General features: G+C 42.6%; 1 protein-coding gene across 2 annotated transcripts; it reads left to right on the forward strand.

Moving 5' to 3' along the window:
• Positions 1–8,237: 8,237 nt before the first annotated feature.
• On the forward strand, positions 8,238–15,764 carry LOC143484078 (uncharacterized). Of its 2 annotated transcripts, none has more exons than XM_076982574.1 (2): positions 8,238–14,021; positions 15,684–15,764. In XM_076982574.1, the coding sequence occupies exon 1, from the start codon at positions 11,688–11,690 to the stop codon at positions 13,023–13,025; it is 1,338 nt and encodes a 445-aa protein (XP_076838689.1). In that variant the 5' UTR covers positions 8,238–11,687; the 3' UTR covers positions 13,026–14,021; positions 15,684–15,764. The 2 variants fall into 2 exon arrangements, with proteins under 2 accessions (XP_076838689.1, XP_076838691.1); XM_076982576.1 differs by lacking the exon at positions 15,684–15,764 and having other exon boundaries at positions 8,238–13,252; positions 13,697–14,215.
• The last annotated feature ends 856 nt before the right edge of the window (positions 15,765–16,620 follow it).

Consider the following 16,620-nt stretch of genomic DNA (forward strand, 5'->3'; position numbering starts at 1 on the left):
GCGTCTCCCCAAAGGATTAGGCCTGATAAGGTATTTAGACAGAAACTAAGGCTTAAATCCCCTATAGAAGGTAGAGATACAGAAGGTAGAGAAGTAACTGTTCTGTTCTGAATTCACTTCAATGTATTTCTGCAACATTATTTCATAAATATTAAAATGTACCTCCAATTTTGGACTTTCACCAACGCCTCTCAGCCTGCCTACAACGTTGCTTGCATTTTAAAACCAGATGGGGTGTTTCTCCAGGGCATCTTAATTCTACCAGAAATAATTTTACTTACCTTGTCATTTCTAACTCAGTGTGTGAATGTTTCAACTAACTCATTCCCAGTTTCTTAGAGGGGAGAGATTGTATCAACTCTGTAAAGGACACGGCATTTTGAGCAGGGAGATAACTCTGGTGGTACATGTTGTCTGAACAGATGTGTGGCTCTCCCTCAGGCATGAGTACCAGCTCTTCAGAGAGAGGCGCATGCATCAAATACTTTTTACGAAAATGACAATTTACAAAGTTCACAGGTACAATACGTAGAGTTAGAGCACGTTCACAGGTAGGCTACAGCATACACACATCACCTCACTTATCAAACGTTTGGTTATACACTGTTTACAACAAAAAAAAAGTTAGTCAGAATTATGAACACGCAAATCTTCCCTCTGCTCACAGAAACTTGTTCATAAGAAATATGAACTTGGTGAGGATTGTGAGATTTTAAAAGGGTAACACTTTACAATATGGTTCCTTAATTAATTTTTAAGTACTTATTAATTAAGCAATAGGTAATGGAGAATTATCATCATAGTTATTCATCAATTACTCTTCACTATAATAAACTACTATGTTAGTTCACGTTTTCATCTATTTTGGTAACTACTCACTAGTGGTCTAACGGAAAATTCACATCATGGATGTGCAGCCGACAAATCTGCAGCAACTGTGTGATGCTATCATGTCAATATGGACCAGACTCTCTGAGGAATGTTTCCAGTACCTTATTGAATCTATGACACGAAGGATTAAGGCAGTTCTGAAGGAGTTCAAAAGGGAGTACAACCTAGTTCTAGCAAGATGTACCTAATAAAGTGGCCGGTGAGAGTAATGATAGTGATGGTGTCAATACGTGACATTATGCATACAAGAATACTGCTTCACCTGCCAGAGAGAACACTGCATGGTGCAATATAAAGGCACAGCTCTTGGCTATAGGCAGGGCTCTCTTGGCTATAGGCAGGGCTCTCTTGGCTATGTAAAATCAGTGAAGCTCTTAAATAGATCAGGTAACAATACAGAGACACAGCAGCAAGTTTCAGTTAACAAGTATGCTTAGTGTTGTGTGGTATAATAGCTCTTCTTGCTCAAATTTCTTATAGCCAGCAGGTTGTGACTGATCACTTGTGACACCTAGGAAGGAATCTCAGGTACTCACACACACACACACCTACACACACACCCACCCACCCATAGACACACACACCTACAGACACACCTACAGAGACACACCCCCACAGACACACCTACACACACAAACTACATCAAACTGCAGGCTTTCCCCCCACTTTTCAACATATGCATTGGTTTCTTACACTTTTCTTAGTCATTAATTAAGCATTAATTACATGTACATCAATGTTAACACTGAAGTGTTAATTGCTAGTACTTACAATTTAAGGAGAATAATTACACTTGACATGTTCCGTCTGGAATATGTCTTAATTCCTGTCTTCTCCCATGGTTTTATGGAAGAACACCAGATCCCCCACAGGGACACATTCGAGCACTCCTACATTAGCTATTATTCCTGATGGAATGTTTGAAATGGGGCAGGATGTTTCAAATTCTAACTGCCGTCGGTGATGTCACAGTATGTCACTCAAGTGGTTTGCGAGGAAGCTACATGATTTAGCTAGCTAACATTTTTTTCCACAAGAGCTGAGCAAAATGTGAGTGACAGTATACGGAGTGAGAAACGGAGTGAGAAGAGGTAGATCTTATGTTTTATTATATATTTATTTTATATTATATATATTTATTATATATTTTTTTCCTACTTTACAGAATTACATCAACATTCACCAGACTTGCTCTCCTGATCTCTCAAATTCTACAAGTCCAACATTTGAGGCACATTTGGATATTGCGGACATTTCTGCATCAGACTGCGTTGTGCAATGTAATGAAGAGCTGCATGACTTTCTTCAACACAAATTAGCATCCCTGTTACTTCGTATGCAAACAGTTCTTCATGTGTCTAAGGCAACAACTCAAGAAATTGTAAACGAACTCTGGAATATCTGTTCAATTTCTGAAGAGTTTACACCAAGATTAATTGAAAGTGTACTGAGTAAGCATAATTATACAGTGAGTAATTCCATCACCTCTGCTGTAACAAGAGATAATCAGAAAAACAAAACCACTTTTATCACTTTCAAAGAGTGGTCCTTTCGGTTCAGAGTATAGAAGAACCACATTCTTCAAGAGAAATTTCAAGGTGATTGAGCCTAGTGAATATGTTTTGAATGCATCGTCCAAAAGAAAATTTGTGTATGTTCCTATTTTGAAAGTTGTCAGAACCTTTAAACCGTAATGATATTCTAGAAAAAAATGTACACACAGAAGGTACGCCAAATTTTGCACTTGTCTCTTTATAAAACATACAGAGACGGATTGAGCTGCAAAGAGAATAAATTGCTGTCTTCAGAAAATGTGAGCATAGCTCTAGGATTATACATTGATGACTTTGAAGTGTGCAACCCATTAGGCACTTCACGGAAGAAGCATAAGATCTGTGTAGTTTACTGGGTGATTTCAAATGTGCCAGTACAGTATAGGTCCTCTGTCCAATCTGTCTATGGTCTCTATAAGTGATACAGTACAGTTATAGGTCCTCTGTGCAATCTGTCTATGGTCTGTATAAGTGATTCAGTACAGTATAGGTCCTCTGTGCAATCTGTCTATGGTCTCTATAAGTGATACAATACAGTATAGGTCCTCTGTGCAATCTGTCTATGGTCTCTATAAGTGATACAGTACAGTATAGGTCCTCTGTGCAATCTGTCTATGGTCTCTATAAGTGATACAGTACAGTATAGGTCCTCTGTGCAATCTGTCTATGGTCTCTATAAGTGATTCAGTACAGTATAGGTCCTCTGTGCAATCCATTTATTTGGCTTGTCTGTTCCAGCAGTGATGTGAAAAAGTATGGCTATGATGTTTTTTTTCAGCCATTGGTGAAAGGCTTGGAATTACTTGAGCAGCAGGGCTTATATGTTCAGAAACTGGGAGCAAGTATTAAAGGTACTGTACTCTATGTGTCTGCAGACAATTTGGGGGCCCACTCGTTTTCTGGCCTGCAGGAAAGTTTTAATGTGGATAAATTCTGTAGATTTTGCTTTGCCACTCGCAAGGACATAAACGTTCATGAGGTAAGAGAGGGACATTTACAAATATGCCTACTTTGAATAACTTCAAAGTAGCGCGTACTTCAAAAAACAATTAACAAACTGATGAACCAATGAAGAAAAATAGGCATATTTTGGCCTCAATAGGCAAAAGGAAGCCCAAAAGGTACTTTAGACCTAAAAGTGAAAAGAAGCTGTTTGGGTTTGGCCAGTGTGTGCTCTACAGATAGTGTGTGATGACATCTGCGTGTGTCAGAAAGGGAGACACAGAAATAGCACATCTGGCTAGGGCTCCATCTATGTGAACAATATAGGAAGGCCTGCATGTGTCCATACATGATTGGGCCTGTATATCACCAACAGAGAGAGATTGAGGGAGCCAGAGACTATGCTTTGCACACCTTGCACGCCTAACATGACTGCCCGTGTATTCAAAGTATGAATGTAGTCTGCAAAGCCTGCCATAACATGACTGACATGACTGGCATGCCTGACATAACTGATATGACTGAAATGACATCACTGGCATGATGAACAAAAGTAACATGACTGATATGACTGACATAACTGGAATGAGTGACATGACTGTAATGACATGACTGATATGACTGACATGACTTATGTCTGACATGACTGGACTGACATGACTGACATGACTGACATGACTGGACTGACATTACTGTTATGACTGGACAGATATGCATACAAACTATACATACATTTAGGTAGAAGTGTATGTGTGTGTGTGTGTGGTAGTGTATGTACTCAAACTATGACAACATATACTAATACATACATACATAAGTATACATAGAAACTATACATACATATAGGTATAAAGGTGTGTGTGTCTGTGTGTTTGTGTGAGAGAGAGACAAAAAAGAAGCCAAATATCAGTTTGTATGAGCATGTGTTAGTCACTAAGATATGGGTGGGTATGGCTAGGGAAGTGTCATTGTGAATGCTATAGGAAGGCCTGCTTGCGCCTGTATGTGTGTGTGCCTGGTTAATAGACACAGAGAGATCTAGGTAGCCAGAGCCATGTTTACTTAGGGCACAGAGATGGGAGGGGGAATGTGGGTGAGAGTGTGAGAGAGACTGAGTGTGTGAGTTTCAGCTTGCGTGCGTGTGAGAAGGAGAAGGTGACAGAGGGACTTTACATGCATTTTTATGCATAGTATATAATACTGCACTGTAGAGCCATACGATAACCAATTTAGATGAAACTTGACAAATTTGTTCAGAATGGGATTCTGAATGGGCTTGTGCATTTTGGTCAGAATTGGATAAAATATGAAAGAGCTTTAAGAATATGAATATTATATGTATCGATGCTGTCCATTAAAAAAATATTTAGCAGGTATAAGTGTCCTCAAATCCAAAATCTTTGGATTGTTTTTTGATTTCACACTCTGTAGAGTATTATAAGACTTTGCTTGACATGATAGTATGAAAATCCTAGGAGCAGTATGAAAAGTGATGATTTCAAACTGTTATTAACTGTAAGTAAACTGTGCATTTTTTAATAGGACTTGTAATGGGAAAGTTGTTCGCACTACTGCAAGGAATCAAAAGAGTCCAATTGCATGTTCCCAAGTGGAATTATGTAGGGGATACACTTGCTTTTTTTGCAATAGCGCCCCCCAGTGGCCAATCGACACCCGGGTGGATTATGTCATAGGGGGCGTGCACTTGTCCACACCCAAGAGGTTTCGTGCAGATCGACCAATGGTAAGCCTGTCAAACGCGTGCCGATCACTGATTGGCAGATTACGTCAGCCATTTTGGAAGTATGGCATGTCTGCTTTAGGACCTGGTTTCCAGAGGCCCATAGATGATGTCTGTCAAGTTTCATGTGGATCGGCCAATCTGAGTGCATGGGGCAAATTTTTGCATGTTATAGCGCCCCCTAGCAGGTGAGGTATGGCAACCTCTGCGAGCTGCCCCAGACCCTCACACGGAAGCTGTCTGTGAAGTGCCATCTCATTACATGCAAGTTTTCTTAAGTTAGAGCTCCATATGTGCAAAATTTACTATTGAATTTACGCCCCCTCATTTGATTGGCTTATACTGACTAGGTAGTGAAGAAATTAGCATTTTTGTTGGATACATTTTAAAGGTCAGACTCTTCTGAACGTTTTGATACCACATATGTGCATGTCTGTGAAAAATCCAGGGACTAGTTCGCGCTCAAAGATGTGTGTGATTTTGCACATTATGCAAATTAACTCGAAATCTAAGTGGGCGGAGCTTAATGGTTGTATATTAATTGTCCTATTGAATTTAGTCAAGGAATGCATAGGAACTGGAATTTTGGTTCTAGGACCTACGGTGTAGGAGATATGGACAAAAAGTCAATATGCTCTGCTATAGCGCCACCATCAGGCCAATTTGGGTCCCTGTATGGGAATCTGGTCCTTGGAGTTAACTGAACCTTTTTGCCAAGATTGGGTTTTCTAGGCATTACGGTCTAGGCTGCACGATGCATTTTATGTCAAAAAATGGGCAAAAGAATAAGAAGAAAAAATATAGCCGCAAGCGGCGATAGGCGGGTTCACACACACAATAAGCAAAAGGAAGCCCAAAAGGTCCTTTAGACCTAAAAGTGAAAAGAAGCTGTTTGGGTTTGGCCAGTGTGTGCTCTACAGATAGTGTGTAATGACATCTGCATGTGTCAGAAAGGGAGACACAGAAACAGCACATCTGGCTAGGGCTGCATCTATGTGAACAATATAGGAAGGCCTGCATGTGTCTATACATGATTGGGCCTGTATATCACCGACAGAGATAGATTGAGGGAGCCAGAGACTATGCTTTGTTAATTCACTCTTTACACACCTAGCATGCCTAACATGACTGCCCATGTATTCAAAGTATGAATGTAGTCTGCAAAGCCTGGCATTACATGACTGACATGACTGGCATGACTGGAATGACATCACTGCCATGACGAACAAAATTAACATGACTGATATGACTGACATAACTGGCATGACTGTAATGATTTGATGATTTGACTGACATGACTGATATGACTGGACTGAAATGACTGATATGACTGGACTGAAATGATTGGCATGACATGACTTACATGACTGGCAGAACATGACTGGCATGTCTGATATGACTGACATCACTGGCATGACTTACATATACTATACATATACTATAGATATGCATACAAACTACATACATTTAGGTAGAAGTGTGTGTGTGTGTGTGTGGTAGTGTATGTACTCAAACTATGACAACATATACTAATACATACATACATAAGTATACATAGAAACTATACATACATATAGGTATAAAGGTGTGTGTGTCTGTGTTTGTGTGAGAGAGAGACAAAAAAGAAACCAAATATCAGTTTGTATGAGCATGTGTTAGTCATTGAGATATGGGTGGGTATGGCTAGGGAAGTGTCATTGTGAATGCTATAGGAAGGCCTGCTTGCGCCTGTATGTGTGTGTGCCTGGTTAATAGACACAGAGAGATCTAGGTAGCCAGAGCAATGTTTACTTAGGGCACAGAGATGGGAGGGGGAATGTGGGTGAGAGTGTGAGAGAGACTGAGAGTGTGAGTTTCAGCTTGCGTGCGTGTGAGAAGGAGAAGGTGACAGAGGGACTTTACATGCATTCTTATGCATTGTATATAATACTGCACTGTAGAGCCATACGATAACCGATTTAGATGAAACTTGACAAATTTGTTCAGGATGGGATTCTGAATGGGCTTGTGCATTTTGGTCAGAATTGGGTAAAATATGAAAGAGCTTTAAGAATATGAATATTATATGTATCGATGCTGTCCATTAAAAAAATATTTAGCAGGTATAAGTGTCCTCAAATCCAAAATCTTTAGATTGTTTTTTGATTTCACACTCTGTAGAGTATTATAAGACTTTGCTTGACATGATAGTATGAAAATCCTAGGAGGAGTATGAAAAGTGATGATTTCAAACTATTATTAACTGTAAATAAACTGTGCATTTTTTAATAGGACATGTAATGGGAAAGTTGTTCGCACTACTGCAAGGAATCAAAAGAGTCCAATTGCATGTTCCCAAGTGGAATTATGTAGGGGATACACTTGCTTTTTTTGCAATAGCGCCCCCCAGTGGCCAATCGACACCTGGCTGGATTATGTCATAGGGGGCGTGCACTTGTCCACACCCAAGAGGTTTCGTGCAGATCGACCAATGGTAAGCCTGTCAAACGCGTGCCGATCACTGATTGGCCGATTACGTCAGCCATTTTGGAAGTATGGAGTGTCTGCTTTAGGACCTGGTTCCCAGAGGCCCATAGATGATGTCTGCCAAGTTTCATGTGGATCGGCCAATCTGAGTGCATGGGGCAAATTTTTGCATGTTATAGCGCCCCCTAGCAGGTGAGGTATGGCAACCTCTGCGAGCTGCCCCAGACCCTCACAGGGAAGCTGTCTGTGAAGTGCCATCTCATTACATGCAAGTTTTCTTAAGTTAGAGCTCCATATGTGCAAAATTTACTATTGAATTTACGCCCCCTCATTTGATTGGCTTATACTGACTAGGTAGTGAAGAAATTAGCATTTTTGTTGGATACATTTTAAAGTTCAGACTCTTCTGAACGTTTTGATACCACATATGTGCATGTATGTGAAAAATCCAGGGACTAGTTCGCGCTCAAAGATGTGTGTGATTTTGCACATTATGCAAATTAACTCGAAATCTAAGTGGGCGGAGCTTAATGGTTGTATATTAATTGTCCTATTGAATTTAGTCAAGGAATGTATAGGAACTGGAATTTTGGTTCTAGGACCTACGGTGTAGGAGATATGGACAAAAAGTCAATGTGGTCTGCTATAGCGCCACCATCAGGCCAATTTGGGTCCCTGTATGGGAATCTGGTCCTTGGAGTTAACTGAACCTTTTTGCCAAGTTTGGGGTTTCTAGGCATTACGGTCTAGGCTGCACAATGCGTTTTAGGTCAAAAAATGGGACAAAGAATAAGAAAAATAAGAAAAATACCAGCAATTACAATAGGGTTCCCACACTATGTGTGTGTGAACCCTAATTATTCTCAACCGACCAATCTTTGGCAAGTTTTTTTCATTTTTCTGTCTAATGAAAAAAAAAGTCTAGCGCTCGAGCATTTAAAGACGGGAGGGGGGCAGACTATCGAGAAGGAAAACATTTTCTTGAAGGAGGAATTGTGTGTGTTATACATCAATATTAAATAAAAGGTACCGACTGTCCAAACCTTTTTTCTCTTTTCCTGAGAGAGGCCTCGGTATCAGACAAAACAGGCTTAAAGTTGCATCTCTGCATTTTCCTCCGGCTGACCCCTGACACGTCCAAACGACAAAGTTGTAAATTCCGTCTTTATCCTGATTACAGAGCATTTCCCCAGGTCTCCTTACACATACATACATACGCACACATAATACAATAAATATGTTTCCTAAAAAAGTACAAGCCCCCTAGGATCAGAAAGAAAGTTAGATGTTTCACTCAGCGACCACGCAGCCCATCCGAACAAGCCGTCAAAACAATATGAACGCGTCTAGGGTTAGGGAAGGTAAGACTTTCGTTTTTTATGATTGTATTGTTTAAAATGTTGCTAAACCTTAAATGTAAAACTTAAATGTAAACAATGTAAACATTTTAATATTTAAACATTTTAAGCACGTATACTATATTTCACAACAGATGTATAATAATTTAAGACATCATTATAAGACGTCAAAATTTGCAGCAAGCTTCTTGACTGAACTTTACATTTAAATCTGTCTTCCAATCATTACCCTATACTGCCATCGAACAGTCGCTTGACAAATGAACGGTACATTTAAATCTATCTCCCATTTGTTATCCTACACTGCCATCTAGCGGTCATTCAAGAATAAATAATGAAATTCAGACTGGAAAGGCTTTTTGAATATCTTTGAACAAACGTCCAAGTAGTCCATTCGGGTGATGAGTGCCAAGCCAGGATGACCGCTCAAAAACCATGAGGTGTTCTTTCAGCAAGGCCTCGGTGCGATTTCCTCTCAGTCTACGGATGTGTCCTTTGATAGTCCCAAGCTCTTTCAATATGTTGGGTATGGCTACCAGACTGGACATCCACAAACTGCCTGCTGTGGTTTACAGTGTAATGCTTGTACCCCATGTTTCTCAAACCAGCCTTGTATGCCCTCCACTCATCACTGATTATGTTGCTTCCTACTTTAACATACTGTCTAATCAGAGGGAGAAGGTGGTGTCTTGATCTCTTCTCCACTAGTTTTAACACTAGTCTCCGTCTTTTCTCTCTAACTCCCATCATTCCGAAGACCCATTTCTTTCTTCTTCAGGTGTGTCCAAACCGCCCCCGTGCATACTAAAAAAAACACTATAGGTTAGAAGGTGAATTATCAATGTAATGCACATATAAAATCATATTAACATCAATTAGTTATATTATTGTCTGCCCTGTGGTGGATTGGTGGCCCATGCAGCATGTTTCTGGCCTCCGCCCTGTGAATGATGGGACAGGACTCAGCACCCCCCGCAACCCAGAAGGATAAAGCAGATTAGAAGATGAATGAATGAATAATGACTCCTTTCAAGGGCAGCAGTGATTGATGTTTGTTAATTTGATTGTCATTAATAACTTGTGCTTAAGCTATTTCTGTTGTCAGCTGGAAGGTACTAAGTATCAGCAGCTAGGAAGTTTTACAGGCCATGTTAACTATGTCCAGTGGAGGACTTAGCAGTTTGGGGGCTCAAGGTGAATTGAGCTAGGGGGCCCTTCCCTGTAGGCCTATGGGAAGTTTGCAGCTAGTCAGGGGGCCCCTACAGTGGGCTGCAGTGGGAGGGGCCCAAGGTAGTTGCCTAGCAACGCCTCTATGCAAAGGCTGCCTCTGATTATGTCATATACAATGATCAAACAATCACAAGGATCTTAATGGCAATAGCAACAGGCCTATTATGTATATGTATGGTCAACCAAATAGTGGTGTCTTTAACAACAGGCTGGACTGGACTGACAACACAGCTGCTCTCTACAGGAAGGGTCAGAGCAGACTGTATCTCCTAAGGAGACTCAGATCCTTTGGAGTGGAGCACACACTCCTGAGGTCCTTCTTTGATGCTGTGGTGGCATCAGCCATATTCTACGGAGTGGTCTGCTGGGGTAGCAGCATCTCCACCGCTGACAGGAAGAGACTGGACAGGATCATAAGGAAGTCCAGCTCTGTCCTCGGGTGTCCTCTTGACCCAGTGGAGGTGGTGGGAGACAGGAGAATGAGGTCTAAGCTAAAACACATGCTAAGGAATCAGTCCCACCCCATGCACCACTCTCTGACCGCACTGAGCAGCTCCTTCAGTGCCCGGCTGCTGCACCCGCGGTGTGTGAAGGAGAGATACCGCAGTTCCTTCCACACACCGTCAGACTGTTCAACACGCACTGCACTCAATAATCTGTAGTTAATGTTTAACATTGCTACCACATGCCGGACAAACTGTGCAATTCTTCTTTCAATATTTAATAGCACATATTTCTGTAACCAGTATACATACATTTTTTGTTTTTTTTTTATTTTTTTTATTTTAAATTATTATATATTGTCTTTTTACTCCCTCTCCTTGTCCCTTCCTCTCTGCTGCTGTAATACTGCAAATTTCCCCGCTGCGGGATCAATAAAGGACTCTTCTTATTTAGTTTTACAGTTGTGTCTTGATTTCAGAATTCAGATTGTTGCGAATAACATTCAAAAGAACAACCAATCAATATAGAAAAGTTTTTATAATATAAATATTAAATTTGGGCTCTGAAATCAGTTGTGTGGGCCATGGACATAGTACTGATAGGTTGGGCCAGGCATAAGCATGAAGTAAAAACCCCCAACATACTGAGGATACAATGCCACTAACAGTATGTAGTTTACCATGGTAACCTGTGTGTCACGTTGAGGACCCCGGCCCCTCCCTTTTGGGCGTGTGTCAACGTTGTCCACGTGCTTTGTCTGCGTCAGTGAACTCTGTGGTGAGGGCTATGTCGTGTGAATAATGTGTCTCACCTGTGAATCGTCTCGTAATCACGTAGGGCTAATGTGGTTTGTCTATTTAATGTGCGCTCGCGCAGTGTCCTGTGCTCGTCGTTGTCTATGTCTGCACGTTGTGCTGAATGTGTTAGTGTTTATCGTGCGCTATTGCGCAATACACGTCTTTATTAAACGTGACGTTTGCTGCCATCGAGGGATTCTGTGTCTCGTCCTTCGCGCTGCACCCACCGTCACAGAACGACGAGCCTTCCGAGACACCAACAACAATGCCAGGCTACAAGACCAAGCCGAAGAAGGGCAAAAAGCCCTGCAAACGGCGTCACCGTGCCTCTCCCTCCCCTCCGCGCCAGGAAGCCACGCCGACGTTAGAGGAGATGGAGACGGACCCGGCGTGTGCCTTCCAGCTGGCTGCGGCTCGGGACTGCGAGCGCGACAACCCCGAGCTGGCGGAGATGATCCGCGAGGGCGCGGCCAGGACATGGAGGATGAGGCGAAACCCCCCTCCGTCCCGCGCCCTCTCGCCTCTGAGGGTAGGCTCATGTGTGGTCGGCGCCACCGCATCTACCCCAGAGGAGGAGTTTGGGGCAGAGGACTCGGAGGAAGAGGTCTACCCTCCGCCTGAGGACTCCGCCTCCACAGTGGACTACGGTGGGGGAGGGGATGAGGAAGACTACCCCCCTTCTATATGCGACGACTCCACCGTCGACTACGGTGGGGAGGAGGAGCAAGAGGAAGAGGTGGAAGCCTACCCTCCGTCGCTATGCGACGCCTCCACCATTGGCTACGGTGAGGAGGAGGAGGAGTCAGAGGAGGAGGACTACCTCCCTCCGCCCGTAGGTCTCTCTCCCACCATCGAGGAAGGCGAGAAAGAGGGGGAGGAGCAAGAGTACCCTCCGTCGGAGTGCTTCACTTACCCCGATGACGATGGTGGGGAAGAGGAGGAAAACGGGGATTACCCTCTGTCCGAGGGCTCCTACACGGAGGAGGAGAGCCCTCCTCCCTCGGAACTGTCCGCCGGGACGGTGAAGAGGAGGAGGAGTCCAGAGGCGGGTTCATCCCACGAGCGCTCCCCAGCCAGCGACATGGACTGTTCCCGGGGTGGCAGCTCGGGGCAGCCCATGAGCTGGAGCCGTGGCAGTGAGGAGGAGATGGAAGTAGAGGAAGCCACTCCCACTGTCAGATCCGGAGGGAGATCCCTGGGCGAGGAGGGATTCCCGTACGGCCCACCGAGGAGCGGGACTAACCACGCTGCACCTGGCGCGTCGGCCAACCGCGCTGCACCTGGCGCGTCGGCCAACCGCGCTGCACCTGGCGCGTCGGCCAACCGCGCTGCGCCCGGTGGAGGGTTTGCACCGCCCACCGCAGCGCCTGCAGCACCAGTGGCTCCGGATCTCACTCCCCTAACCGCCCTCCTCCTGGCGCGCAGCCTGGCGCCACTGTCATGTGTGTCTGTCCCAGTGTTCGTGAGTTTGCCCATATGTGTACCAAACCCCTTCTTCCCTCTTGTTCCTCTGTGTGTGAATGTACCTGTGTGTGTATTCGTGTCTGTTCCATTGTGTTTGTCTAACGTCTTTTCCCCTGTATTCCCAGGGAGGGTGTTCTAGGCGGGTCCGTAGCGGACGCTTCCCCGAGGGCAGTCACCTCCCAGACGCAGGACTGAGCGCGTCGGATCCGCCCATCGTCGTGGGTTCGGGGCACTCGGTCCTGTTGGCACCCCGGGACGGGTAGTGCCCTTGGAGGGGGCGTCTGTCACGTTGAGGACCCCGGCCCCTCCCTTTTGGGCGTGTGTCAACGTTGTCCACGTGCTTTGTCTGCGTCAGTGAACTCTGTGGTGAGGGCTATGTCGTGTGAATAATGTGTCTCACCTGTGAATCGTCTCGTAATCACGTAGGGCTAATGTGGTTTGTCTATTTAATGTGCGCTCGCGCAGTGTCCTGTGCTCGTCGTTGTCTATGTCTGCACGTTGTGCTGAATGTGTTAGTGTTTATCGTGCGCTATTGCGCAATACACGTCTTTATTAAACGTGACGTTTGCTGCCATCGAGGGATTCTGTGTCTCGTCCTTCGCGCTGCACCCACCGTCACACTGTGTATGTCATTATATTCTTTTCTCAACATTGTAAGGATTGGAACACTTTCCAGCTGTGTGTTCGATGTGAAAAGTGAGCATAATTAGTGTATGTTTATCTTGATTTTGGGTACTGTTATGGTTTCTGTGGAATTAAGTATTTATATTACATGCACCTAAATTCAGATTTTTTTCCCCCCTTGCCTAGTACAAACACCAAGTGAAATTGTACACCGCTACAAATCTATCCTTAAAACACTACCAAAGGCCAAGACCATGACCAGGGCCTTCTGGAAGCACAGCATTGACAGGAACACTACTGTCCACTTCAGCGATTGGAGAGCTCGCTGTTGCAGCTCCTGAGGTGTATGAAGAGGAACTGGCCAAAAGGCCTAGTGCAGAGACAGTGCTGGCGTTTGCTAAGCAATGTGAAGCTACTATTCACAGAGCTGAAGATTTAAAAGATAAAATAGAAAACATGAAAGCTGGGGGTAGAGACTCCTGCCCATTAGGAGAAGCAAGCAAGTTTAATGGTCTGTATACACTTGGTCTTGTTCATTTGGCACATTTGTTTTTATATTAGTAAGAAAACTCACAGCGGTAAGTAATGTTTGTTTCTTTCTGAAAAAAATTTTTTTTTTTTTTAAATGTAGATGTTTAAATGTTTTTGAATAATTTCATTTAACTGATTTAAGAATTTAGAACAGATTTAATTTATTTTAATGACATTTTTATTTTAAATTACCATTATAAGGGTCATTTTAGTTAAGCCAGTTTGTATTTCAGGCTCATTTGCACTGTTTTATTCTATTGTGCAAATAAATCTGTTTTGTGTAAATAAATGTGTTCATTATTTTTTATATTTTTATCACATAAATGTGACTCATTGATTGGTCATGTGTTTTATACTTGTGGCAGTTATAACTGTTAATAACTCATTAACAAATGGTGATGGGGTTTACCATGGACGTAATTTTGTAATAAAGTGGGGGGGACATGGATCTTCACTATTTAAATATTTGGTTTTAACCGTAAAAACTGGGGGGACATGCTTTTAAGGGGTTTACAACCTAATTAATAAACATTTGTAAATGCATTTATAAACCTTTATAAAGGGAGCCTTATTTTAAAATGGTACCGAAAACATTTAGTTCAGCCAGCATGGTCAAAGTTGCCTAAATAAAATTTCTTATTTGCTTTTTACTTAAAATAAACAGTTGAGTAAATTAATCGGTTGTTAGGTGAACAAGCCTAGTTAAGTTATATAAACTTAACATGTTATGTCTTTACAAAATAACTGAGTCAAAGCAAAAAGATGACTTGAGTAAGTTAAGTTGAGTCAACAAATAATTTTTTACAGTGCACAATCATAATCGTAGGCATGGTATTATCTTCCATTGCTATGCAGATGATACTCAGTTGTATATATATCTTCTAATCCAGATGATGTCAATACTGATGTGTTTCGTTCCTCTTACCCTAGATGGTTTTTCAGTAAAAATCTACCTGAAAAATCTTAGGAGTCACTATCGATTGACATACATATGCAATGTCAATAAGGCTGCCTTTGTCCATTTACATAATATTGCCAAGTTATCAGACGCAGAAAAACTGGTTCACACTTTACAGATTATACACACACAGAATATATTTACACATGCCCAAAAGGAGGGGTCTGGGGCTGTAATGTGTCATAAAGGTATTTTAATTGGATGCTCTAGTCCCTAAAGAAACAGAATCCTCCTTGGGCTAGAAGGGCTAGTTTGTCTAAACTGGAAAAAAACTGCTGTATGTCTTTTCTGAAGCCATTTTATTAGTCTTGCTGTCCTTTTTCTGGTTGCCCTGCTGTCACAAAGGTGAAGTATTTTTCTAGCCAAATCCATTCCCTTAACATTTAACTAGAAACATCACTTTTCATTATGGCTTTATACCTGCTTGGAGAAAAAACGTGCACGGGGTTGTCACGTGACAAATTTGCGCGGGCCCAAGAGTACCTGCGTCAAAAGTGTGGACCGATATTTCAAATGAGAAACCGAAACACAATTGGAGTGTTCAGAGATGTGCTGTTATTTGGATTAGCTCCCAATTTGGTCTCTGTTGTCACACGGGATAACACTCAATCTCGGTTCAGCACACTTTTTAGAAGTGACTGAGCCTGTAAATGAGCGTATGTGGGTGGCTGTTATCCCTTGCAGTTATTACCCTGAGTCTGAAGAAGAGCCTAGCATGGAGGGTGAGCAGAAAAGCAAAAGAATTAACGAAAAGAAACATTGAAGACTCTGCAGGTAAGAAACCCGTAGATATAAGAAAATATAGGTTTCTTGGTTCTAGCGAACATGAAACATGCAGTTAGCTAGCTAATCAACTTAGCTAGCCAAGTTGGCTATACAGTTAGCTATCTTATCTCCAAATTATATTCAGCGTGTTGCAGTTAGCTAAAGAAATGTTAACTTTTCTGTTGAACAAAAGTACAGCATTTTTACTTTGTCAAGTGAGACGTTGTGGGATTATTTTGGTTAGTTTGGAGTTTATATGCTTAAATGTGCAATTAGATGCTGGCTGTCGGCTCAGTATAGTTTATTGTAGCAAATGTCGTACGTGACCTTGCCGTACCAAGACATCACTGTCACTGTGTTTATACCATTTTCTTTCTCACAGAAGCATGTGAAGATCCTCAGCCATTAGATTTGGTAGTATTAACAGAAAGCTCTCAATGCCCAAACCTGCCAGGCCAGTCTTGGAAATTCCAGGTCAAGGGAAAAAAAATTAAGCAGTCCCCCCAGGATTTCGCGGGCCTTTTTTGTGATTGTTGCGGGCTAAAATGTTTGATGTTGCGGGTGTTTTTTTAAAAAATTGCGATGTAAGTTGCGGTGTGTTTTTGCTTTTTTGTGAGTACATTACAATAGGGAGTAAATGTTGTATGGTTTCCTCTATTTAGTAGTCCATTTTAATTATCTATTTACCTATTTATTCAGGGTTGCCAACTTTTCAAGATCGCTTGAAGTGAGATTTGAACCTTTTGGGGGGGGGGGGGGGGGGGGGGGGTGGCGAACATTAATTGTTGACGGGGAGGGGGGGGCGGGGTTAGCGAACGTAAGTTGTTACCGGGCGGCCTGTAAAATGGACACAAAT

The sequence above is a fragment of the Brachyhypopomus gauderio genome, chromosome 20 (genome assembly GCF_052324685.1).
Source record: "Brachyhypopomus gauderio isolate BG-103 chromosome 20, BGAUD_0.2, whole genome shotgun sequence".
Taxonomy (NCBI): domain Eukaryota; kingdom Metazoa; phylum Chordata; class Actinopteri; order Gymnotiformes; family Hypopomidae; genus Brachyhypopomus; species Brachyhypopomus gauderio.